General features: G+C 45.7%; 1 protein-coding gene across 1 annotated transcript in view; it reads right to left on the reverse strand.

Moving 5' to 3' along the window:
* The window catches only part of COLGALT2 (collagen beta(1-O)galactosyltransferase 2), a 77,929-nt gene extending 54,432 nt beyond the window's left edge, over window positions 1-23,497 (reverse strand). Inside the window, exon 1 of the mRNA XM_079761334.1 lies at window positions 22,625-23,497. Coding sequence (XP_079617460.1) covers window positions 22,625-22,887 — 263 coding nt within the window. The 5' untranslated portion in view covers window positions 22,888-23,497. The remainder of the gene's footprint in view (window positions 1-22,624) is intronic.
* Between the last annotated feature and the right edge of the window lie 3,892 nt (window positions 23,498-27,389).

Raw genomic sequence — 27,389 nt, forward strand, 5'->3', positions numbered from 1 at the left:
AACGTGTCTTTTCTCGTATTAATTATTCTAAATGGTGTGTTATAGTTCCTTTCCTAGGAAGCATATAAAGAATTCCATTCCCAGAAATCAAGGTTTCAAAACATCTTCAGATGCAAAGTAAACAAAGTGGAAAACAAACCCTAACAATGATTTCATTCATAGGAAACTTTTCATTGCTAATAAAATCAAGGGACAGTAAAAACCCTTTTCAGACTGCACACATTCTTCACTTTACACATACACCTTCACTGTCCCTAGATATTTAATAACGTATACATAGAATTACTGCACAAAATAGCTACGTGAAAGGGCACAAGATATTTCAGAGCCAACTTTGACACCGAGGCCCTACAAAGATGAATATGTGATCTTCCTAAGTTAGGAATTCATATGCTGAGAGATGCTACGGACAGCCAGGATGAGAATAAATTGAGAAAAAATAAATAGTTTCTGCCAGTAGCGAGCAGTAAGAATGCCAGATGTCAGGGAGTGGGGGAAGCTTAAAAAAAAAATAGAGATCATTGTGAAACCTTACATCTGTTTAAAGCAAATCAGCTTGCAATTATAATTTTATTAGAGATTGGGTTTCGAAACATCTTGAATGTGGGCACTTGATTTGAATGGCTGAGGTCCCTTTTCAGTCCCTAAAAATGTATCTCTCCCTTCTGAAATACATGAATCACTGCTCTCTACTCTGACTTTTCCCTTCTCAATATTAACTCACTTCTTGGTAGCACTGCACGTGGGAGGCAGAGGAAACGTCATTGACCTAAAGAATCTAAATCATTAAGGGGTGAAAAGCAGCTCTTGTGAGCGCTCAGGCAAGAGACAGAAAAATGCTGGCGGTTGTCTTATTTTTCATGAAGAAACCAGAGCTGAGCTTTGCCAAGCAGACAGCCATGAGCTCACTGGTCTGAAATAATTACTCGTTGAGACTTTTCCCCAGGACGGAACTATAGGGCTTCTGCAGGAAACGTAACTCGCATACTGACTTACAAGATTTTTTCTCTTTAGATCAATAATCAGTACCCTGTGCCTGCACTTGTGCCTGACAAAGTTCTGGGTTACATCTGCTGACAAAGTAGGAGTTTAAAACAAAAAGAAATATTCCACCAAATCAGATTGTTTTTAATTCACCATTGTTGTGTTTGGTGGCCTCATTCCTATTTTTGGAGATAAAATAAATCAAAGCATCCAACAATTGAAAATGATAGGAGAGTTTTTATGGGGTATAATACTCCACAGTCGAAACTCAGAAATTAAGCACAAGCTGACGCAAGTCCAAAACAAATTGCTCTGTTAGCCCAGAGCCAATCTGAGAAATGTTCTTTTTAATCGTGATAATATGTGCTGTGATGTCAACCGGGGAACCAGGGACATCAAAAGTGGGCTGTGTTGACATGATTTCTGTGGGAAGATGCAGAGCAAGATCTAAAACACTGATGTATGGTTTTAAAAATTTTGCTTCATGGCTAAAGAAAACATAGTAAAAGGACAGGAAACAACTCACCTAAAACTCTGATTTTTAGCCGCAAGTGTAGTAGGTCTTTTCAACACTCCCAAGCTGTGCTTTAAAGAAGAAACACACAGATCTGATCATGTCCTGCACTCTCCTACTTTTTTTTAGGTTCTTTGGATGGCTATGCAGAAAGTCTTCTTAATCCTGGGATTGTATGTTTTGTTCAGTTTTATTTTGTTATTTTAAAAGAAAGCATCATTTTTTTTAATGAGTAGTGTCCCCCCTGAATCCTGTTAGTGCTGGCATTGCCACGGATGACAATCGAGGAAAAAGTATTTTGAGAACATTCCACTGTGAAATCAGGCTACCGAAGATGCTAAAGTAGAGAATTTCCTGACATTTGAGTTTATTGGCCTTTGACAATCCTCAAAGATTACTAGCACAAATAATACTTATTCCCACTCACCGGTGGGCGTTCCATTGTACAGTTACACAGATTGATAAGAATTAAAATGTAAACGTATCATCCAGCCTTTTAGCCATAGTGATCTCATTGGAGAAGACTGCCACTTGTGACTGTCCTGACCCTGGAAGAAATGGCTTTTCTCCCCCAAGGATAGGTCTGCTGTGTTGGCCCACACCTTACTCAGAACCGCTACGCATTCCTTTCGTCTTCCTCCGAGCTCCAGAGCCATCGGTACAAATGCTTTATTGAAACTAAACACATAGCACGTGAAATACGGTTGAGAGAACACAGAAGTTGGCATTGTCCTCACACCCCTGTTCCCTGGCTGGTGGAGGCAGCCCCATTGGGTCAAAGGAAGGCGGGGGCCCACCCAGCCCAGGAAAGCCAACCCACTGAGGGCTGCTCACTCATGATCTCGAGAGGTGATGCTGAGCTTCTTTTGGATTTCTTCAACTATTAAATGTGTGTCTGAGTGGCCAAAATGTTTTTAAAAAAATATTATACTGTGGTTGATGATATTGAAAACTGACCCTATTTCCCCCAAGAGGAAGCCCAGGGAAGAATGGAGAGCCATTCAGAAGGCAAATCTGACATAAGTCCCAAGGGGACTAGGCACGCCAGCCTTCTTTGCCTTCTTCCAACAAGCAAAGCCTTTCCCTGACTTAGGAACCTGGTTTCCCTTCTCTTTGCTGCCCCTCCCCTCCCCTCCCCTCCCCTCCCCTCCCCTCCCCTCCCCTCTCCACCATGCTGACAAGGCAGCTCCTTCTCATCACACATGGCTTCCTCAAATATCACCCCCTCAAGAGCCCTTCTCCACCCACTTTATTTATGAAGTGCTCTCCAGGAAAACTCTACCCCACCATCCTGTTTTGTTTTCTCCTTAGCACATATCTTTATTTCATTTTTTAAAATATGTTTTTATTGATTTGAGAAAGAGAAGAAGGGAGAGGGAGAGAAATTTCGACGTGAGAGAGAAACATCCATCGGTTGCCTCCTGTACACACCCCAACAGAGGACCAAACCTGCTACCTGACCGGGAATCAACCAGCAACCTTTCAGTGCACAGGGCGACGTTCAACCAACTGAGCCACTCGGGCCCAGTAGCACATACCTTTTAAAATCACCTTGTTTAATTTACTTGCTTATCATCACTCTCTCCCCGTGCTGTGCAGCATGAGCTCCACGCGTGTTTAGGACCTTCTCACTTGAGTCTCTCAGGTTGTGCCAAGATGCCATCTGAAAGCCTGACTGGGCTGGAAGACCCACTTCCCAGGCGGCTCGCTCCCATGGCGGCAAGTTGGCTCTTGCTGTTGGGTGCAGATCTTACTTCCTCTCCATGTGGGCCTTTCCGTGGGACTGATACAATGTCCCTATAGCAGAGGGGACATCTCCCGAGGCCAGCAATCCACAGACCATGGCAGAACATGCAGTGCCTTCTATGATCTGGCCTCGGAGGTCATGCACTCTCACTTCCACCTGCTCTCCTGTTCACAGGAGTCAGGAGGGGAGCAGACTAGGGAAGGAGTGGACACCAGGAACAAGGCTCTTTGGGGGCCATTGTGGAGATGGATGGCCACACCGTGGCTACAGTTTACTATTAAGAAAGCAGGCCTCTGAGACGAGAAACTATCCACGCAACCTCATATTTGTACGCATTCGTTCAATACTTAAAGCCCTTTTAAAGAAGTAATGTGTTCTACTTTTCTAAGGAGACTAGAAAAAGTACACATTTCTTCTTAGTGACAGAATTACATGAAAAGAATCATAAAATGACTACTGTTCTCACTTCCACATTTTGTTGAACAACAATAGGTTACTGGTTTTGTTTTACTCGATACTTCATTGGACGTGTGCAGCACTCAAGTGCTTTGAAATGTGAAAGTGAGATGAAGGCCAAGGCCAAACTAAGTTGGAAGGACTTTCAACAAGTACTTGGAAGCTGGCCCCCAGACAGACTCTGCAGCCCATGTCTCTGTTGAGACAATGACATATGCAATTCTCCTACCAAAAATGACCTCACTTGTTAACAGCTGATTTTTCAGGGGGTCTGGAAACCGCCCTGTATTATTTTACCACCCAGGATGAAGTTGACTACAGACTGAAGCCATGTGTAACCTTGGTCTTCCCAGGGATCAAAGGCCAAGGAAAGCAAATATTTTTTTAAGTGGCTGAAAATAAGGATTACCTGTCTGGAGTTTTAAAAGTCATAATCATTTTTTATAAGGTGATGCACAAAACAGCTTTTCCTAATTTTTTTTTTTGGATAAGACACCTGTGTTTCCAGGACTGCCAAACCTATTGATAATAAAGAGATCAATCCACCAATAAATAAACCAAAACCTACCTAGAAAAATACCTCTTTAAAAAAAAACAAAAAAGGATGCCCAGCCAGCATGGCTCAGCAGTTGAGCGTCGACCTATGAACCAAGAGGTCACGGTTTGATTCTTGGTCTGGGTACATGCCTGGGTTGCAGGCTTTATCCCCAGTGGGGGACATGCAGGAGGCAGTTAATCAATGATTCTCATCATTGATCTTTCTATCATTCTACCTCTCTCTCCCTCTTCTTTCCTCTCTGAAATCAATAAAAAATATATTTTTTAAAAATAAAGAAATAAAAAGGAAAGAGAAAATGGCCCCAAATCTGTGATGTAAATAAAAGCCGTAAAAGTTCATTAGAATAAGAACTTTAAAAAAAATCTACTATGGAGAAATGATTTCAGAGGGTAAAACACAGACTATGGTTTATTTGTCCTGTGACCCTTTGACATCACAAAGACAAAGTGTCCCATTTAGGGAAACTATTTGCTTTCTAACTCAAAGGAGCAGAATGCCAATGCAATTTCTTATCTAAAGCTTGACAGCTGAAATATAGACCAGAGAAAGCAACAACAAATCTCAGATACCTTGGTATACAGAAGAGAGGGAAAGCTTCAAAATCCACTTTACAGCAGGGCAAAACAGTCTGACCCCCCCAAGTCCCTTAAATCACATTTACTGTTCTATCAGAAGAAAAACTCAGTAGGGCATTGCACACTATCATGCCCGAGCCCCAGTGTGACTAAGGCATCCTACATGAGTCTTCAGAAACTCAGAGCAGGGGGCACAAGATGCTTGGGCCGTAGGGGAAGGAAGCAGCTGGCTTAGAGATTGAGAGTCTCATCTGAGTAACAAGACCAGCGAGGGCTGAGAGAGGGAGCCGAAGGGCAGCTGATCCAGCGGAAGGGTTTGCGTTTTTATTTATTGGTTATGGCTCAAAAAAGGAAGTGTTTGCTGTAAGAGACTGAACCCCGAGTCGGTGAGACAAAGGGTCACCAGGGGGAGCATTCTCTGAAAAAGAAAATTGTTGACTTCTTCATTTTAGTTTTCTGAGGCATTTAAATTCAAAACTGAAGACAAGCGATTCTGTCTCTTTCCCCCCTTCCCCCCCCCCCCCACTTTTCCCCACCCCCGACTTTTTCTTCTGTTCCTCCCATAAAGAATCAGCAAGAAAGGACATGGCTCCACTCAGCTTCATGATAAAGAGACCTCGCGCAGGCACTCCTGCTCCGGGCCTCTGAAGGTCAGCACAGGCCAGACTTCAGCATCGAGGGTATAATGACACCTCTAGGGGATGGGGACTTATCACTTGGGTGCAATAACCCATTAGCCTAGTGAAACGTGACTTCTAAGGGCCATGTTTCCCCAACCCCCAAAGTGCACATGCAAGCTCCTTTCCTCACTCAGTGCACTGAGCAAACTGCACAGGCCTGCAGTCTGGCCAGCAGCCTTTGCAAAGAGCACACATACGTATTGTTCCCCATCACAACAGCAGATGTCAAGCCCCTACTGCTGCCTTCTAGGGAATACGTGCACTTACTTTGCACGCATGAGGAAAGCCAACTCTAAAAAGACCTGCACTATGTATACATGCAGCAAAGATCCCTCGCCAGGTGTCCACAGCAATAAGTCCAACTTTCAGATCTGTAACTATCTCTTCTGACATCATTCTCTGGGTTCTTTTCCTTCTCGTCACAGCCCTTCTTTTGGTTGTGGTTGCTCATGAAAGAGATGGTATTTTATTTCAAGTTAGAGGTTATATTAGTTAGAGTTCTCCAGAGAAACAAAACCAATAGTGTGTGTGTGTGTGTGTGTATAGCTATACAGAGAGATAATATATAATAATATATCTCTCTATAACAGGGCTTCAAAGCCTGGACAGGGCATCAAATATGCACTATATTTACTTCATAGAGAGAGTTTAAGGAATTGGCTCATGCAATTATGCAGGTTGGCAAGTTCAGTTTATAGAGCAGGCCAGCAGGCTGGAGACTCACGGAAGAGCCGATATTGTAGTTCAAGTTCAAAGGTAGTGTGGTGGCACAATCCCCTCTTGCTAAAGGAGGTCAGCCTTTTGTTCTGTTCAGTCCTTCAACTGAGTAGATGAGGCCCATCCACATTATGGAAGGCAATCAGCTTTCCTCAAAGTCCACTGATTTAAATAGAAACCTCATCTACAAACACTTTCACAGAAACATCCCAGAATATATCTGGCCACATATCCAGGCACCATGGCCCAGCCAAGTTGACACATAAAATTAACCATCACAAAGGGGAATATGTATTAAGTGTTACAATTTTATATAGATAGGAACCATCAAGCTATTTTGCAAAGATATGAGACATGGAGAAGTCAAAAGTACCGAAGAAATTAGATCTACACACGAATAGAGAAATCGAGACCCAAATGCCATCCTATCTAATAATAGACAAATATGCAAATTGACCATACCTCCGACACACCCACAAGCCCCGCCCACAAGCCACACGCCCACCATCCAATCAGAGCGAGTATGCAAATCAACCCAAACCAAGATGGCTACAGCCACAGAGAGCAAGGTTTCCTAGGTAACAGAGCAAGCCAAGCTTTCCGCCTGCCCTAGCCAGGCCTAAGCCTCCACTCAAGCTACAAAGTTTCAATTATAGAAGGTAAACAAATTCAAACAAATGGCGGCAGAATGGAGCTTGAGAGAGCAGGCCAGGGTTGCCGCCAGCAACAGGGGAAGCAAAATTTTCCGCACATCCTGGCCAGGCCCACCCGCTTAAGGCAACAAAGTTTCAATTATAACCCCAACACAAATGGCTGCCAGCCTCTGAGGGAGCCCCAGGCTTGGCTCCGCTCCAGGCTACAAAGTTTCAATTGTAGAAGGAAAATAAATTCCAGATACCAGGGCCTCTGCTTGGGTCGCCAGGGGGCGTGGCCGGCCTGCAAACCACCACAGGCCCCTCGCTCAGGCCGCCCCACACCCCAAGGGACCCCCCACCTGATTCGGGACGCCCTTCAGGGCAAACCAGCTGGCCCCCACCCCTGTACCAGGCCTCTATCTTATCTAATAAAAGAGTAATATGCAGATTGATCATCACTGCAACACACAATATAGCTGGCCCCATGTGGTCAAAGATCCTGCCCCCATGTGGACACAAGATGGCCACCACAAGATGGCCAGCAGGAGAGGGCAGTTGGGAGGCACCCGGCCTGCAAGGGAGGGCAGTTGAGAGGGACCAAGCCTGCAAGGGAGGGCAGTTGGAGGAGATCAACCCTGCAGGAGAGGGCAGTTAGGGGTGACCAGGCCGGCAGAGGAGGGAAGTTGGGGGCAAACAGGCTGGCAGCAGAGTGGTTAGGGGGTGATCAGGCTGGCAGGCAGAAGTGGTTAGGGGCAATCAGGAAGGCAAGCAGGCAAGCAGTTGGGAGACAGCAGTCCTGAATTGTGAGAGGGATGTCCGACTGCCCTCAAGAGGTCCCATATTGGAGAGGGTACAGGCTGGGCTGAGGGACAACCCCCCTCCGTGCATGAATTTCGTGCACCGGGCCTCTAGTCTTAAATAATATGGCAACAGAGTAGGTTGTTTCATGTTTCATGGTATCAGTGGTGGAACTGCAAATACATAGCATACTGTGCATTAAAAAAAAAAGTCTTTAAAGATCAGTCTGTCCAGCACTCATTGTACAGATGAGGAAACCAAGGCAAGAAAATCTGAAAACATGGTACATGGCACAGATGATGCAGAAGGGCAAAGAGCTACAAAACCAAATGTCACTGGCACTGGAATGCCCTCTGTGGAATGTTGCTGAACACCTTCCAGCTTTCCTCTGAGCTGAGATAAAAATTACTCTCCGTTATCTAAACACACAACCCTTGGGCAGCATAGAGACACAGCTCAAGGCTGTGCTGGGTGATTGGGCCATACAGGCTGATCAAAAGCTGGCCTTTCTGTATCCAAAATACAGACAATCCAGCTGTGGATAACTGAGAGTCCAATTACTGCCTTTACTGTGAAAAGATACAGAGAAGTGAGGGTGTCCTCCCCACCCCCCCATGCTAAACATCAGCAAAGACTGGCCAATGAGCCTGGGGCTTCCATGCTTCCCAGAGCGATTCTTGATCATGGGTCTCTCGTGGGGCGGGGACAGTCCACTAATAGCAAGTTTACTGTCCTTTGCTCTTCAGACCAACGCCAGCAGTGCCCATTTCATTCACCAGCATTTGCACAGGCCTTAGGAAAAGCTATTAAGATTCAGGGGCATTATCAAAGGGGCCGTGGCAGAACCTAATCTTTGGGAGACAGCAAACTGGCCCAGAAGTGGAGCTGTAACCTCCAGTCACCTGCTGGCATGGCTGCAATCTGATGCCTAAGGAATGAGGATCCAGGGCGTCTTTGATGCCCAGTCCAGGCTTTGAAGCCCTGTCAAGACCACAGGACAAAGGCGGCACTGTTTATGCAAATCTGGAAACAAAAGAAGCTAACATCCGAAGCCATTAAAAGTAACACCAGAAACCCAATCCCCAGAGATGATTAGAGGCCCTGCACCAGAATGAAACAGATGCGGTAAAGCAAAGCTGGGCAGCGCACCAAAACACACACAGCGGGAAGGAATCCTGCGCGCCAGAGCCTGGCCGGAGGGTGCCCTTAGAAGGCTGGGTGCACGCGGCTCCCTTAGCCACGGAGCAGCATCTGGGCGCCGCAGGGAGCAAGCCCTGCGCAGCCGCTGCCTCTGCATCTGGCGCGCACGGCCCTTCGAGAGACGTTCCAGAGGTGCCCCTGCAAGGCCAGCCCTCTGGCTGCCACAGCGCTTGGCAGTCCATCCTGTAGCACCACCTCCTTGCAGGACACCACAGTCTGAGTGAACATCTCCAAGCACCGCCTCTGAACCACAGGATGAAGTACCACGAGCTTTGAGAAAACTTAAGATTTTATTTTTAGGCCATTCCAAAAAGATCTAGGGTTGGCCTGAGCATCCAGGAAACGTCAGTCAGGCGGAGTTATGATTCATGAAGATTCCTCCGATAGGGTCACAGCCAGGGAGGGGGGACTGATGTCAGCCCGGGGAGGGGCCCCAGAGAATGTCTGATCCAGAGGTTCTCAAGCCTGGCTGTGCGTTATCCCTGCCTGGGAAGTTTTCAAGAGCTGTCACTTGCCCTGGCCCTACCCCAGAGATTCAGACGTAAATGGTCTGGGGGTGGGGCCCAGCATCGGATTTGTTTAAAACCTCATCAAGTGATTTTAAATAGCAGCCGCATTGACCATTACAATTCTAGCATGTCTCCCTTATGTTGCAGGAGAGGAAACTGAGGCCCAGGAAGAATAAGTGGCTTGTTTGAAGAGGCACACATGAGCAATGCCTCCTAGTCTTTCACAAGACAACCTAAGTGACAAAACGATGATATTTGCACACGGGGGCCAAGGTGGCTCTTGGCTAGAAGCAACTCCAGGTGTGCAAGCCAGGGCTCACCTTCCTGCCCAGATGACTATTATCTTCTCCATGGGACACATTAAGCTATAGATTGCAGCCCTAACCGGTTTGGCTCAGTGGATAGAGCGTCGGCCTGTGGACTGAAAGGTCCCAGGTTTGATTCCAGTCAAGGGCATGTACCTTGGTTGCGGGCACATCCCCAGTAGGAGGTGTGCAGGAGGCAGCTGATCGATGTTTCTCTCTCATCGATGTTTCTAACTCTCTATCCCTCTCCCTTCCTATCTGTAAAAAAATTAAAATTAAAATTTTAAAAAAATCAATAGATTGCAGCTCACATTTTTGAGAAGAAAAAGGACTAAAAAAAGAAAATAGACACATAAACTTGAAAAGCTTGACTGTGGAATTTTGGATAGACCTGTCACCAAAAGGACACAAAGAAACTAAGGTACAAGAACAGTACAAGCCCTAGCTGGGTTGGCTCTGTGGATAGAACGTCGGCCCATAGCCTGAAGGGTCCCGGTTTGAGTCCAGTCAAGGGTATGTGCAGGCTCAATCCCCAGCCCTGGTCGGGGCTCCTATGGGAGGCACCCAATCCATGTGTCTGTCTCACATCGATGTCTCCTCACCCCTTCCACTCTCTGTAAAAGTCAATGGAAAAATATCCTCCGGTGAGGATTAACAACAACAAAAGACCAGTACAAGATTTAGTGACTGAGTTGTGCTCTGTTCCAGGAAAGGCTGCCTGTAAGTGAGGTTGTAATAATGCTACTATATCAACTCAGGCCATACCATTGCACAGCAGTGACAAATTCAGAACAATCCTTTATGCAGCCGACCAGAACAATGAGAATTTCCAAAAATTTATATTTTCATTTCATAACTAAAGAAGACACAAGACATAGGGACTTTGTAATCTTACCTAATAATAGACAAACATGTAAATTGACCATACCTCCGCTATGCCCACAGCCAATCAGAGTGAGTATGCAAATTAGAAGGCCTGCTATGAGAGGGAGGGCGGGGGGTAGGGGCGGTGAAGGGATCTACACAAGCGGAGTGCCACAGAGAAGACAAGACTGCAGACTCTGGAGTCTGCAGCAAAGATGAAGACAGCAGACTCCGGCCAGAGTCTGCAGCGAAGCAGCAAAGACTAACCGGTTGGAGTCTGCAGCAAAGACCAAGAAGGCAGACTCTGACTGGAGCGAAGGCCTGGGTTCCGGGTGCCGGAGGAAAACCGGTGCTGGAAGCCAAGGGAAGGAAGGCCTATTGCATGAATCTCTTCATGCAACGGGCCTCTAGAATCATATAATTAGGACTGAAGTGCCAACTACTAAATGCAGGCTAATTTAATAGACCATTTATTTTTTTCACAAATGAGGGGACGGGTTTCTAATGGCATGCCAAAGAGAAAACCAAAAGTAGGAAAATTAAATACAAGCAACAAAGGGACCAAGATGAGGACCAAAGTGGTTCAAATGACGACTACTTACTCGAAGGAAATGCACGGGTTTGATTTCCCTTCGCTCTATTAAGAGATGTTTATCAATAGCTATCCTTTCTTCTCTAGAACTAAATGCTCAATGAGCTCATGATGTGAGATACACTGAGCAAAGAAAAAGGTTTCAGGGAGTGTCATTTTATACCGACCACTTCATCCAGTGGGCAGTTGGGGGCACTGTCTTTTTTTTTTTTTTTTTTAATTTATTGATTTTTTACAGAGAGGAAGAGAGAGGGATAGAGAGTTAGAAACATCGATGATAGAGAAACATCAATCAGCTGCCTCTTGCACACCCCCTACTGGGGATGTGCCCACAACCAAGGTACATGCCCTTGACCGGAATGGAACCTGGGACCTTTCAGTCCGCAGGCCGACGCTCTATCCACTGAGCCAAACCGGTTTCGGCAGGGGGCACTGTCTTAAAAAAAATAAATAAAATTTTTTTTTTAAATAGTTACTGTTGGAAGGAGGGAGAACACAAGTGCTTGACTCAATGAAAAACACAAATGGTGCCCACCTGGCACAGCCTCTCCTTTATGAGCCTGTTCCTTCCTACTTCATTGATAAGAAAACCCGTTGGCCTTCATGCTTCAGTACCTGGAACCTGGAGTTTAGAAGATTCCACACTATGCCAACTTCCCAAGCTCTGAAAATCCCAGGGCCTGTATTTTAGATACATACAGAGCCTTCGCTCCTCGTCCCCTGTTCCTCAGGGGGCCTTCTGAGAGCCCATCTTGCAGTTCCCAAACCCAGAGCTCCATCCATATCATTCGTGTCCACGTTTAAGACCAGCTTCCCAGGCGCATTCCCATGGGCCATCTGATTGAATGTGGCTGAAACGGGGCCCAGAAATCTGTGTAACTAATGAACGTCTTAGGTGTTGTGATACAGTTGGCCCCTGAACCAGCGTTTAGTAACCACGAGTTGAAGTCCAGTAATCTTATACCAAAAGGTGGGCAGACAGTGAGGAGAACCAATGTCCATTCACGGCCAACAAGCTTGACCAATGGGGAGAGTGAGTTGCTTGTAGGCCATCCCAACGACTAATTTCAACATGATGACCTGGATTCATCCACATAGACTATCTGCAATGGCCAAGTGAATAAAGGAATGCACATAACATTTTTTTTTAGTCCATTGCTTTAGAAATTCATGGTTTATGGTGCGAAAGAGAATTTTCTCGGATGGAAATCAATGTGCCCAGGAAATCATCAAGTCTAACAAGACTGAGGAAGGCCAGGGAGGAGATGTGTAATTTTCTAAAATATTTTAGCATGCCGGCTGTTTCAACAAAATCCATTGGAAACGCAAGACAGGGTCTGAAGGCTCTTCGGCCCCAACCTGTTCCAGCAGACGGAATGTGGGAGCTTCATACACACTTACTGTGCAACGCTGCGGCCATGACATGCAAAACCCTGATTCCACTTGGCAGCAACTTCCCACTATCTTGGCGGGTCTAAACCATAATCGCTGTGGTGTGTGGAGCCTGGACAGATTATGCGGCTGGCTGGAAACCAAGAAACAAAAAAGCAGTCCTGTGGTCCAGCAAGAAACTCCGTGTTGGAAATGCCACAGACCAATTGTCCACAACCACATTTCTCACAGATGGCCCAGGAATTTAAGTTCTGCCGTTGGTCTCCAGAAAATTCTACCTTTCCCAAGACCCTGAAAAGCAGCAGTTTCTCACTTGACATGACATTTAGGGAGAATGCTAAGGTACCTCCATACATTCCCCTTACTCAGAATTAGCTTTCATCCTGTGAGAAGAGGAAGCTCGCTGTAACCAATTGCCCCAACCTCCAAAACATATACAATCACTCTCAGAGAGAAAATAAAGAATTCTACTTCCCTATTGTCTAAAATGCAGGCACTTTAAGCTACCTTCATGATTTTCTTTCTTTCAAAACAATTTTTTAACATATATATATATAGTATTGATTCCAGAGAGGACAGAAGAGAAAGAGAGAGATAGAAACATCAATGATGAGAGAGAATCACTGATCGGCTGCCTCCTGTACACCCCACATTGGGGATTGAGCCCGCAACCTGGGCATATGCCCTGACCAGGAATCAAACTGTGACCTCCTGGTTCATAGGTCGACACTCAACCATTAAGCCATGCCAGCTAGGCCCTTCATGGTTTCCTTGAGCTTGACATCTGCTTAATCTGTTCAGCCTGCTAGAACAAACACACCGACTAGGTGGCTTATAAACAGCAGAAATTTGTTTCTCAGGCAAGTTCTGGATGCTAGAAGTCCAAGATCAAAGTACCCGCATGGCCAGGTCAGGTGAAGACCCTCTTCGGCTTGAGGACTTCTCGCTGTGCCCACCTCATGTGGTAGAAGGGTTGGGGGATCTCTCTGGAGCCTCTTTTAAACATTTAGCCCATTCAGGAGGGTGGAACCCTCTGGGAGACCCCACCTCCTAATACCATCATCTTTGAGGGTTAAAAGTTCAACATATGAATTTGGGGGGAGGGGGTACACATTCAGACTACAGCAACAGCCAAATTGGGGGAAGATTCATTTAAGGAAACTCCTCTTTCCAGCCGGACACATCCCTCAATAGACTTTGAAGTGATTCAGCCTAGAAGGTAAAGAACTCTTTCAAAACAGCCCATTTATCAATGAAACCCAGATGCACCAGAGCTTCCCAGCAGTGGCCTGGCCCCACACTCAGTCCTCTGCCCCACTCTTAGGAGCACACAACCCAAGATCATTGGTGACTTATCATGAAGGCTTCTGAAATGCATATCCTCTAAGGGGTCTTGAAACATTAATCAGAAAACCTTGGGGGAGGTGGATTATTTTGCATTCCATTTGCAGAGGAACAAAATCTCATCAGCTAAACCATCAAGTCAGGGCCAGGCCTCAGCTTGCCAAATTTGATAAACAACTAGAATAGCAACAACTGCCTCCATGACATGAAACGTGTTACAAAGTCATGAGTCCAGCCTTGGCAGGATGTCGTGCGGCGACTCTTGGGAGCCCGAGAGTCTGAAATGATTTCTGTACGGTGCTCCTAGAGAGGAAAAGAAATGCCCTCCAGCCAGAGCTAAGGTTTAATTCATGCAAGAGACTTGGCTGACGCCAGCAACCACAAACACCGCATTTTCACGGATCTGAATGGCAGCAAGTCCCAGTGAATTAATTACAGCCACTCGATTTGTATTTCGCAGGACTTTTCAATGATTAGCTATAACGAGATCCCTTTTTACTTTTATGAACATGAACACACGGCTTTCCTACCAGAGGAATGGAGAGCTGAGGGGAAAGAAATAGGATCCCGATCCCCTGACCTCTAGATCTCGCTTGGCAACAGGCCAAGCCTGCTGGTTCTAGAACGCAGTTACTACTTGAGTCCCAGGGCCCCAGAGGAGTCTAAGTCCTAGGGCCCCAGAGGAGTCCGAGGAGGATGCAAGGGGGGCCAGGCAAGCCACAGCAAAGAGTCAGGCTGTGCACACAGGGTGGTCCCCATGGGGATGTGACGGTCTAGAAAAACTGCACGGGACAGCAGCGACTTGGCCCCAACAGTCATTGCTCTGTACAAACGCAATGGTGAGGCAGGTGCTGGTCATACGGACATGTTCTGTTTGTGAAAAGTTATTCAGTTATGTATTTATAATAAATGCACTTTTTGGATGCATATTACACTTCATTAAAAAGTTTGTTTTTTTTTAAATGAGCTTAGGACCAAATTTTATCAGGGCCAGAGATACAGGACAGGAGAGCAGAATAGAGCTAGGTTCAGACTCACTACCTGGAACAGGTATGAGTGTAGGTAGGCTGGCAGAGTTGAACAGAGGTTAACAGAAGTTGTGTGTTGTTTTTTGTGTTTTTTTTTTTTTTAAATCACACTTATGCAGAACAGGCTACATAAAATACTCATATTTGGGTTGACATCAATAGGATACGTGTATGTGCACAGAAAGTTTCTAGAAGAATACACAAGAAACTGGTAACATTGGTTGCCTCCGGCAGGTGGTATGAAGTAGAAGAGAGGCTTACTTTTTATTGTATCCCTATTCATACTGTTTGAATTTTTACGTTATGTTACTATTTCATTTTTTAAAAAATGTCAGGAGAAAAAAATTCATAAAATACTTAAATTACTATTAAATAAATCCACAGGGACTCTAAGAGATTTACTTTTTTTTTTCTCCAAATCAGTACTATGTGCTATTCTAACAACATAAGTACAATGACATGAACAAGTCAGTCCTTTGCGAATGCAAATGTCAAGACATATACAGTACACGTGTTTTTAAATTCCCGATGAATAATAAATATGATTTAAACACATGTAGTGAGAGCCCGTCATAATCTGGCACCTGGAGAATGGGACTAACAACCTTACCACAGGCTGATCATTTTCTCTGAGGCTTTAACTTTACTGTCTATTGTTATTTGAAGAAATGCGGAGAAACCAGCCTTATAATAGTCCTACTATAGTCCCCATCTGAGCCTTATAATGTCCTACTATACTGTGCCGCTGACTGGAAGACAGTGCCGCACAGTGATATGACCCATGTGTACGTTTAAGGGTTGGAAAAAGGACCGAGGCACACCACCAGCAGCCCTTCTGGTTACAAAGCCTTCACTGTTCATTCCTCCCACCACCAGATACGGCGCAGGGAGAGGGTCACAAGGAGCATGCTTATGTGCCTGGAGTCACAAAGAAACCCGGTGAGGGAGTCACCTGGAGAAAGAGCTGAAGACAAGCCTGTAAAGCTGAACCCAGCTGAGAATAAGGGGCATGCTCCTTTACCCTGTGAGCGACATTGGTTCTAAAAGAACACAGCCACACAGGGCTTAAGATCTAAAGATCTGGTGTCTCATCTGGATGCGCATTCCCTGGATAGATAATATATGAGGGTCAAACCCTTGAACTGTGCTTTACTTTCCCCATCCATGGAAGGTAATGAACAATACAGATCCAGGACAATTTTAGGCCTCCTTCCTAACCCTGCAGGCAATCTGTCATAACTAGAACAAGAGGATTGGTGACCTGTGTTAGTCACTTCAGTTTTTACCCAAAGGAAATATATAATGCGGAGAGCCAACTGTGTGTTGAAATTGGGGGTGGGGGATAGGGACGGATTGATAATCTTCTCCAATCATCTGGAAGAAAGTTGAGTTTAGGGGTCAACCACATCTAAGGCCGCTAATGAAAAAGGCTGAAAACCTGGTATTTTCAGTTTTGCCAATATGAACCTAAAATGCTAGAGCCACTCGTGTATGAATAGTGCTGCTTGATTCATTTGCCGCTAACAATACTTGGTACATTTCTTTCTGTTTCTATGTAGCTGTGATCATAGCAAGTGACCTGAATATTTACGGACAACCCACATAGTCCGTCTCATTCTGTTTCTATGAAATGTACCATAGAAAGAATTCGGTAACTAGAAATGTCTAAGCTAAGTGACACAATTATCAAGACAGCGGAATGGAACCACGGAGTCCTATGCCAATTAAGTAGAAGGGGCCATTCTTATTTCAAAGAAACACTGGCACTCTTATCTTCCCAAATTGAGTCAACTAACCGAAGCAAAAACTAGAACTAATTGGTCCTTTCTTGATCTTAAACAGACCACCTGTACTCAGTCTGTGACATTAGCTGCCCGGGTCAGATCCTGGCTCCAACATGCACTAGCCTGGTGACCTCAGGAAAGTCATTTAAATTCTCTGTGCCTCAGTTTCCTCCTGTGTAAAGTGAGGAGAGTAAATCGGTTATCAAACAAAAATGTTTATAATAGCACATCTTTTTTAAATGTTAGTTTGCATTATGCTGATCATTTATTATTCAAAGGAAGAAAATAGAGTTCCTTTTGAGCATACATTTATATATATATACTAGACTAGAGGCCCAGTGCACGAAATTCGTGCACTCGGGGAGGAGAGGGGGGGTAAGTCCCTCAGCCCAGCCTGCGCCCAACTGCTGTGGAGGCAGGAGAGGCTCCCGCCACTGCCGCTGCGCTGTGAGCCCAGCTTCTGGCTGTGTGGCGCTCCCCCTGAGGGAGTTCACTGACCACCAGGGGACAGCTCCTGCATTGAGCGTTTGCCCCCTGGTGGTCAGTGCATGTCATAGCGACCGGTTGTTCCACTGTTCGGTCAATTTGCATATTAGCCTTTTATTGTATAGGATATTTTTAATTTTTTTAAATTTTCATTTGGAAGATAAAGATAAAGGAGACAGGACAAAAAGGAAGAGATAAATAGAAAATGGCAACTGGTACTTATTAACATTTATGTAAAAGACAATGTCCACGTGTTATCTCATTTGCTATTAGAAGAAATCTTTGTGGTAGGTGTTATTAATAGTCACTTCCAAATGGGGAAGCTATGCTCATAGGTTCGCTGATGGAACCCTAGTCTGTCTGACTCTAAGCTCACACACTCCAACTTTAGTACTAAACCACCGGCTGTGACTAATAAAGGTGAGGAAAAAAGACTAATGGAGAGAAGGGGACTAAAGTATCATCCACTTTTTCAGTCTTGAACTGAAACTCTCCATAAGGGTAATGAAAACATCTAATGTCGAGATGAAATGTGACATCATTCTCACTGCTGGTGCTGAAAGCGATCGTTAATAGTAGTTTGGGAACATTTTATGAACATACGTATATTAGTGAATCTAGTTAAATAGTCACCAAAATGCTCCTGGTTGGGCATTAAAATGTGGAGATCAATCCAAGCTAATCCCCAAACACTGCACAGAGTAAGTAGTGTACAAAAATAATGGGATCAGTACCCAGACCAAGTATAGCTCACCATTGTTTCTGTGCATGTCAACAGAAACTCATCTCTTTATTTAGAAAGCCATACAATGGCCCCCAATGGAGGATATTACTTTTCAACACTCTACCAAGGGAAATGCCCAAATGGTTTCTGTAATTACATGGCAGTTACGGCCTTATGATTGTACAGACTCTGCGAACCCCAGCCGTCTTCCCAAGGACAATAGCAGGCTCTCCAAAAGACAAAATTAATGTATCTTTTGGTCAAATGTTTTTCCTTGTGCCCCAATCCACTTTTCATGATCATGGAACTTGGCGCTGCTCCCCTTAATCATAGGTTTGGAAGGGGGATGAGTTCAGCCTTCCCTCCATGGCTCAGGCCACTGTGCATGGCTCCACCGAATTAAAGAGAAGCCACCCAAGTCCACTGCCACATGCCACAGTGCCTCCAGCTCCCTCCATCTCAGCACAGCAGTGATTCCCACGAACTCAGTGCAGGATGGAATTAGAACACAAGGGGTACTTACCTTAGTTCATATCACAAAGCTGTGCCAATCTGAAGGAAAACCATGAGCTTGTTGGGGTTTTCAGATCAGATGGGTACATGGGACAAATTTTCCTTTTTGCTGGCACAAAGTATCTCTAAAATATAAACTTGCCTTCATTCAACCTAATCTGAACAAACCTGATGCTGAGATATCGATACTCATTCTCTGACAGCAAAAGTTTTCAGGTCAATGTGTTGACCCTCATTCCACCTGGAGGGGCCCTGCAGCCCTGGTCCAGAACTTTAGGTGAGAAAAAAAAATCCTATACTGGGAAGTCTGAATGTGATCGGTGAGCCAGGCCTCTCAATTACCCATACAGGAAAGACATCTTATCAGGTGCTCTCTGGTCATGGTTAGAGGTAAGTAGATGAACGAGAAGTAGGACTACTTGGAAGCTGGCAGCCAGACTCTGTACTCAACAGGGTTCTATTTTGTAAGGTTCTGGGTAGCTCACAGCCATTTTTGACACAGACTGCTTTTGACAGCAGCGTATGCTGGCTTTGCAGAGTGAATACTAACCAGCTTGGCATCTCAGAATGTTGAATAGAGTTAGGACAGAGAGACTAGAGGTAAGCAATTGGCTGAAGCCCCTCAAAGATGTAGCACCCTAAACTTAGGTACCACCTCCTCCTAGAGCGGGGGTCCTTAAACTTTTTAAACAGGGGGCCAGTTCACTGTCCCTCAGACCGTTGGAGGGCCGGACTATAGTTTAAAAAAAACTATGAACAAATTCCTATGCACACTGCACATATCTTATTTTGAAGTAAAAAAAACGGCAAAAACACCTGCATGTGGCCCGCGGGCCATAGTTTGAGGACGCCTGTCCTAGAGGGTTATATCCCATAATCTTCCCAGCCAAATACTCCCCGAGGGCCATTCGCAAAGGTAGCATCTCCGGTGGTACAATGTGATGAGTTGGGAGGTTTGCAGTCAGTATACCTGCCACCCATATTATTTCCCTGACAGTAAACTCTGGTTAATGTCCCAGCGCCTTTTGTTCTTTTGTCTCCCTGTTCCCTCTTTCTGGAAACCTCCTTCCCTCCCATCCCAGGTTTTAGTAGATTCCTATTTGTCCTTTAAAATTGAGTTCAAACAAAGTACCAACTCCTCCAGAAGCCTCCATGTCCACACATCTGCCCCAATCTGATTTAGAAGTCCTTTGTCACTCCCCTACATCCCATAAATGCCATTCACACGACCTTACACTGCCCAGTAAAAAAAAGAAAGAAAGGAAGGAAAAAAGAAAGAAGGAAGGAAGGAGGGAGGGAGAGACGGAGGGAGGGAGGGAGGGGGGGAGAGAGAGAGAGAGAGAGAGAGAGAGAGAGAGAGAGAGAGAGAGGAGGAAAGGAAGGAAGGAAGGAAGGAAGGAAGGAAGGAAGGAAGGAAGGAAGGAAGGAAGGAAGGAAGGGAGAAAGAGAGAAAAAGAAAGAAAAGCCCTAGCTGGTTTGGCTCAGTGGATAGAGTGTCAGCCTGTGGATTGAAGAGTCCCAGGTTCGATCCTGGTCAAGGGCATATGCCTGGGTTGCGGGCTCCATCCCCAGTAGGGGGCATGCAAGAGGCAGCCAATCACTGATTCTCTCTCATCATTGATTTTTCTGTCTCTCTCCCCCTCTCCCTTCCGCTCTGAAACCAATAAAAATATATTTAAAAAAGAAAAGGAAAAGCAGTATTTGTCTGTAAGGAGCCACATCTAATTCAACTTTTCTTGGCCCAAATGGCCCAAATCTGGCATAGTGCCTGATTCTCACACACAAAAAAGTCATTAGGAACATGTGCTGGTACAACCTCTCAGTGCCTCCGTTTTCTTATCTGTAAAAGGGTATTTAATACAGTATACACCTGATAGGGTTTTATAGCGTTTTTATGAACATTAAACCAGAAAGTGAGTGTAAGGTACTTAGAAGAACTGTGAGCTCTTAGCATTAAGTGTTTGTGAAATTAACAAATAAATGTAATCCTAAGTCAGTTACTTTTAACAGAATGCGTTCTATAAAATACAGATACTTTTATTTCTTTACAGAATGACAGTCAGGATCAAATAAGACAACATAGCTGATGAAAGTACTTTGAGAGCTGTAAAGCACTGCTTAAAGCTGCCAATTTTGGTTACTGTCATCTAATACATGATACAAGGGTTCTAAGCTAGAACTCAAAGAAGAGTTTTCAGTGGCTAACCCATGGGTTGCCCAAGGCCTTACCCAAGCCTTGGGTTTCTTCCTTAACTTTCCAACACTGGCCGTAAAGGACAAAGTACTTACATGGACCATGAATGAGGGTAAGGAATATAAATCCCAAAGATCTATGCAGAACTGGGAAACTACCCACCTAAACAGAACACCAAAGTCAGTAGAACCTGGAGTATCCAGGGACCTAGGAAGTACAATCGTTGTTGGTTAATTCTGATCACATCATAAAATCTATGTAATTCAAGAGCCGGAAAGAACTTCTGAAATTCTAATTTCAAATGTAGTCCCATTCCATCATTTTACTAAGGAAACTAATGTCTGCGGCTCCCAAGAAACTGTCCCAACATCACGCATCAAGTTAGTGACAAACAACTCACATTTCCTGATCTGCAGCTGATAGGTTTATGTAACCTTGGCTTCTAGGGTCTCATTCCCACTACTCCCTTCCTAGGGCAGTGCTTAGGGACACACTTGGGTTCAAATTCCAGCGCTGCCATTCATTAATCCTGCGACTCTGAGTCTTTGAACGGATTCAAGTCTCAGTTTCTTCGTTGGTAACACAGGGTCATGGTATCTCTTCTAAACAGTAACCATTGCAACGCTCTTTAACACTAAGCCATGCATGAAGACCATACGGTAAAGCATCTCTTTTGAAACAGGCATCTAGGAACGGACAGCTGTGAAATTTTCCTTTGGGATTGAAGTGGTTAAGAAAGTACTTCCTTCTGGTTGAAAACCTGGCTGACTGCACCAGCGTTCCCACTGGCCACATCGCACGCTCTCCTCCGTGGCAGTGGTCACGTCTGGAGGGCGTATAGTAAAGCAGTGTACAGCACAGTGCTGCACTATACTGCGTGTTTGCTTTCTCACCTCTGCACCTCTCCCCCCAGGTACCCTCCGGCTGCCAGTTCCTGCTACTGCGTTATCCAGCCTTCTTTCTTTCTGCCCAGACGCTGCTCCAAGGATCAGTTCTGTCTGCGGACAGCTCCCTTGATCAACGTAAGACAGAAACTGCTCCCGAGTGAACTGGGGTTTGTCTTCCTCTAGTCCGTGTACACCCGGCCGCCTATCTCCCCAGGCCAGGGTGCACCCCCTTGTCCACAGGCTCCTTTAGCGGCTCACCTGGCCACCAGCTTCTCGCCCTCTGATACCTGCGTTTTTCACAGATGTGGGACGGGACCCATTCCTAAAGTTGGAGCGGACAGGCACCTCCATGGATGCCCCGGCCCTCCCCGCAGCAAACCCAGGAACCAGGCCCGCAGCTCTCGGCTACGGGTTACAACATTTGGCTGTTTGCCTCCTCCAGGGCGCCCCACGCGGTTGGCATCAGCGGCGGGGAACGAGTCCCAAGAGAGGATGCACAGGCAGGGACAGTCTGGAGCGCTCAAAGGAGACAGGACCCACGATGCTGGCGTGGTCGAGGAGGCACAGCGGTCCCACCAGGGCTCAAACTCTGGGTCCAGGTCTCCTCTTTGCCCCCTCCCAACCCGGAGAACCGGGAGCCTCGGAGGAGGGAGCAGGGGCCGGCCCCGGGGAGCCAGGGCGGCGCCCTCTTCGCCACCCCAGCCATTCCGGAGGCCCCTTGTCAGCCTCAGTTACCTTCCCAGTCGCATGTGGAGTTGGCGGGGAGGACACCCTTAACCCTTTACTCCAGGGCGAAGGGTAGGAGATGGGGAACGAGGAAACCTCGAGAGCGGAAAGGGAGAGAAGCTAGCACTATAGTGGGGTGTCCCCAAAATCTTGACGGGGGAAGGACGAGGCTGCCCGGACCCACACCCCCAACCCCCCACCGGAGCTCCGAGGCTGGTTATCCCCGCGAGCACCCCTTGCGCACAGGGACCCGCGCGTCCTTTCCCAGCCCGGCCGCGCGATCCGCCCGGGACCCGCGCCCGCAGCGAGAGGGTGTGCGCACCACGTTTCCCGCGGTTCCCCAGCGGTCCCCTCGCCCCGCAGCGGCCCCCGCCCAGGTCCCCGCAGGCGGCCAGGGCCCCGCCGGCTCACCAGATGGCCATCCTGCTCTTGGGGTAGTCCAGCCGCTCCAGGCAGCCCAGGAAGTGAGGCAGCGTGTGCGCCGCGTTGCGGGCCAGGAGGGCCACCAGCACCGTGGGTCTCTGCAGCGGCGACTCGGGGAAAACCCTCGCCTCCTCCTCGTCGTCCTCCGGGTCCGCCTCGGCGGCGAAGCGCGCCCGGCAGCCGCCGCGGAGCAGAGCCCAGGAGAGGAGCAGCAGCGAGCAGGCGAGGCTGGCGGCGGGGCGCGCAGCCATGTTCCCGGCTGGGGCGGGCGGCGGGGGACCTGCCGCGAGCGCCGAGCCCGGGGATGCGGCTCGCGGGGCGGGGGGTGCGCGCACGCTGGCACCGACCTCCGCGGCCCCGGACCCTCCCGCCGCCGCCGCTGCACCGCCCAGGCCCTGGCGCGGGGGCGCACCGGGTACCTGCCGCCGCCAGCGCTCGCCCGGGGCTCAGGCTCGCAGACGGTCGGGTCTGGGCGCTGTTTGTCCTCAGTCCTGCGGAAAGTTCCTCCAGGCCAGGCTCAGCCCGTACAGCGGAGGTCTGTGGCTTCCCCCAGAGCTGTGAGGTGTGGCCTTGTCTGCCAATGGGCGTGTGAGAGTGTGTGTGAGTGTGTGTGAGTGTGTGCGTGTGTGTGCGTGTGTGTGTGTGCGTGTGTGTGTGTGTGTGTGTACATAACGGTACAACTACAAGAAAATTTATTCTGCTTTCGCAAACCGCAGTCTAAAGTCCTTCACAGTGATGCAATGTGTCCAGTTTTTCATAATGCACCTATTGACTAAATGGGTAGAGTTCTAAAATGGAAAGTCACCCAGCTCTTCATGACTATGATAAAGAATCCTTTAACTTCCACAAAGGCAGACTGCTTGCATTATATGCTCAAGTTATCCGGAAGTCAATTCTTCACTGAGTAGACCTCAGATCTGAGTAGACCAAGTTTGAAGACTTGCAGAATTTTACAGACAGATGGACTCCCCTGGAGTGAAAGGACAGGCTGTGGGACCTGTTCTGAAGCCCGACTCTACCTGCCAACCCCGGGGACCACAGAGCCCCGGAGAGGGGATTCCATTAGATGGCTTTCTTCTTCCCTAATAATCTAAACTAACCAAGAGAAGGAAAAGCCGTACACTTTGGAGGACAGGAGATATGAGGAAGGAGGAAGAATGCAATGAGCAGGTAGAATGAAATTGCTAGGATGCACTGCTGTGGTGTTAAGGAACAACACAGAGAAGCCAGTAATGAAATCCCAAGTTCCTCCTTTGTGGGGCTGTGTAGGCTTTGATCAGTGGTGTGCAGGGTGGGCTGGTACCACCACTCCTTCATGAACCCCCATCCCAACTTGCCTTCAGCCCTGTCCCACCGTCTTTCCTCTAGTTTTATCTGCAAGTATGAGAAGACTTCACCACTCAACTGTGACCCCCTCGCTCCCCCAGAAGAATTTCCTTCTTCATTGAACTTCCTCAGCACCCCTGTCTCTAACTAACATCTCTCCACCAACACACTCCTGCCTTGCAGGCACCTATCATGACAGAGCCTTTGATCCCATCTCCTCCCTTCTAGTCCATGAGTTTTTAAAAAGATTAATTTATTTTCTTATGAGTTGACAGTATTACATAGGTCCCTCATTCTTTCCCCCTTTGAGCCCCTCCATCCAATCCCCACCCCACCCCAGGCCTTCACCACACTATGGTCTGTGTCCATGGGCTATGCATATACGCAAATAGGTTCTTTGGTTAATCTCTTTTGGTCCCTACCACCCTTCTCCCCTCTGAGCTCTGTCAGTCTGTTCTATGCATCCATGTCTCTGGACCTATTTTGTTTGTCAGTTTGTTTTGTTCATTAGATTCTGCATATAAGTGAGATCATGTGATGTTTGTCTTTCTCTGACTGGCTTATTTCGCTTAGCACAAGACCTTCCAGGTCCCTCCAGGTCCCTCACAAAGGGTAAGAGATCCTTCTTTTTTACAGCCCAATAGTATTCAATTGTGTAAATGTATAACAGCTTTTTAATCCACTCCTCTACTGATGGACACTTGGGCTGTTTCCAGATCTTAGCTATTGTAAATTGTGCTGCTGTGAACATAGGGGTGCATGTATTCTTTCTGACTGGTGTTTCGGGATTCTTAGGATATATTGCCCAGAAGTGGGATTGCTGGTTTGTTTTTTTAAATATATTTTTCTTGATTTCAGAGAAGAAGGAGAAGGAGAGAGAGATAGAAACATCAGTGATGAGAGAGAATCATTGATTGGCTGCCTCATGCACGCTCCCTACTGGGGATCAAGCCTGCAACTGGGGTGTGTCCTCTGACCAGGAATCGAACTGTGACCTCCTGGTTTATAGGTAGGTGCACAACCACTGAGCCACACTGGATGGACCTGTTTTTAATTTTTGAGAAAACTCCATTCTGTTTTTTTCCATTTAGCTTCACTTTCTACCTAATCTTCAACTGGTTCTCTCTATCCTGTCCTTCAAGATAAAAACTCAAGTCAGTCCTCTCCTAGCTTTCCTTTTTTTTTCTTCTTTCAAATTTGTGTCTCCTTATAACCCTAAACAACCTCTCCATTCTCTTGTGACTTCTGTTCTTCTCGTAAAACATACTAGTAAAATAAAAGGCATTTATTTAATGAGCATTTCCTAACTGTCTTCACACTCTTCCTTATCCTCCTCTTCCACCATAACACATACCACTTTGTTATATTTATTTGTTCATATGATACATCTTAATTATCCATGCATTTCCCTCCCCCGTGTCTTGGCACAGGGTAGACCCTCAGTTTATGTTGGAACGAATGAGTGGATACAATTTGATGCATCGAGTCTTCTTAAATGAGATAGGGGGATACATTTTAAGTTTGTACACATTTGCTTGAAATTGAAAAACATTTCTTTTTCATACACTAAAAATTCACATTACAATTCAAAGTTTGTTTTTCCTTTTGAGACTCTAACTGAATTAATATGTCTCTGCCTAGACAATAGAGACTTTTTTTTTTTTGGTGGGAGTCAAGTGGTCTGGCTCAGACATCAAGATGGGAAATCAGCAGAGCAAGTGCCAGATTACATAGAATTTGATCACACCAGTACACTCAGGGGGATTTTACTGTTGTTACTTACCTAGCTTTTTTCCTAACCACTGACTCTCTAATATGGTGAACTACTAAAGCAGTTCTAAAAGGAGAAATCCTACCGTCTGTCACAAGCTGAAACTCTAACCTGTTCTCTGTGGGTTTCACCCTAGATTGCCACAATAGTCATTTTCATTCTAGGACTTCAAATACGAGGTTGTATTTGTATTCCTATATACTTTTTTTCTTGGCTATTCCCAAGCATCAAGACTTATTTATAAATGTCCATTGCTTAATGTGAAAGTTAAGAGACACTCCGTTTCATTCTTCAACTCTTTTTAATAGACACGAAAAGTCAGAAGCATTTAATACGCACGCTTAACTATATCATGATTTTTTTGGTAATAGAATATCATCTATTTGCCGAAAAGTACCATTAGTCTGTTGTTTTTTTTTCAGTTTACAGTTCTTTCTGCGTCCTTCTGGGATTCCCCCAACCCACCCACCCCCTTTTTTTTTTGCTTAAGCTTAAGCTGAAAATCTTCCCCTGAAGATGGTTGAGCTGTGTTCACATAGTACCCAAATTTGATTGGATCTCCTTACTAATTTATAAAATTTCCCCTCAATTCACATTAGGAACAAAATGCCCTTAATACTTCTATAAATACCATCATATGAACTGACTGGGGTCTTTAGAGGTCAGAGAGAAACGTTTATTCACTTCTAATTACTTGAATTAACGTCAATGTCAGTGCTTCAAAGAGCCTACTAATTTCAGTGCCATTTGCTTCTTTAGGGCTTAGCAGCTGCTTCGTGGAGACAAAGGTTAATGATGATTCAATGCAATACTTTCTAGGGAAACTTATGAATCTTCATGTGTGGTTTTACATCACATTCAGGAATAGATGCACTTCTTGTCTCTGCATGTAATATACTGCCTTTCTTTTGACACATTTAAAATTACATCTGACTTTCAACAGTTTAATTTTAGGGTGGACGTGGTTGTGTTTATTTTACGTGGTGGTCATTTAGCACTATGTACCTGCAAATTTATTTCATCAAATTTGGGGAAATTATTTTTCTTCAAAAATTTTCTTGCCCTATTCCCTTTCTTTTCTCCATCTGGTATTCTACTTATATGAATGTTGGGTTGTTAGATATTATGTACTAGCCTCTGTTTATTTTTAGAAAATCATTTTCTCTGTGTTGTTCACTTTGGATGATTTCTATTGCTCTACCTTTAAGTTCACTTTTATCCCCTTTGTGATTTGGCTGTTAAATCCACCCAGTGAAATTTTTTATTTCTGAAATTTTAATTTTCTGTTCCAGAATTTCTGTTTTTTTTTCTTTCTCTGCTGAGTTCTTCTATTTGTCCCCTGAGATTTTCATTCACTGAAAACACATTTTATTTTAGTTCATTTAGGATAGTTATAATAATTAATTTCAAATCCTTACCTGTCATTTTCAGCATCTGATTCATCTCAGGGTTGGACTCTAGAAAATGTGGTCCATTTTCTTTATTTTTATATGTCAGTAATTTTGAATCATATCTTTATGAATTATAAATTGTGGAGGTTTTGGATTCTATTGTTTTTCTATGATGAATCTTATTTCCTATGTGTTGGTAGGTAATTTTCTTGGCTGGATTAGAACTGCAAACTCTATTTCTTGGGGACAGCTCTGGTCGCAGTTC

The sequence above is a fragment of the Cnephaeus nilssonii genome (assembly GCF_951640355.1).
Source record: "Cnephaeus nilssonii genome assembly, chromosome: 21".
Taxonomy (NCBI): Eukaryota; Metazoa; Chordata; class Mammalia; order Chiroptera; family Vespertilionidae; genus Cnephaeus; species Cnephaeus nilssonii.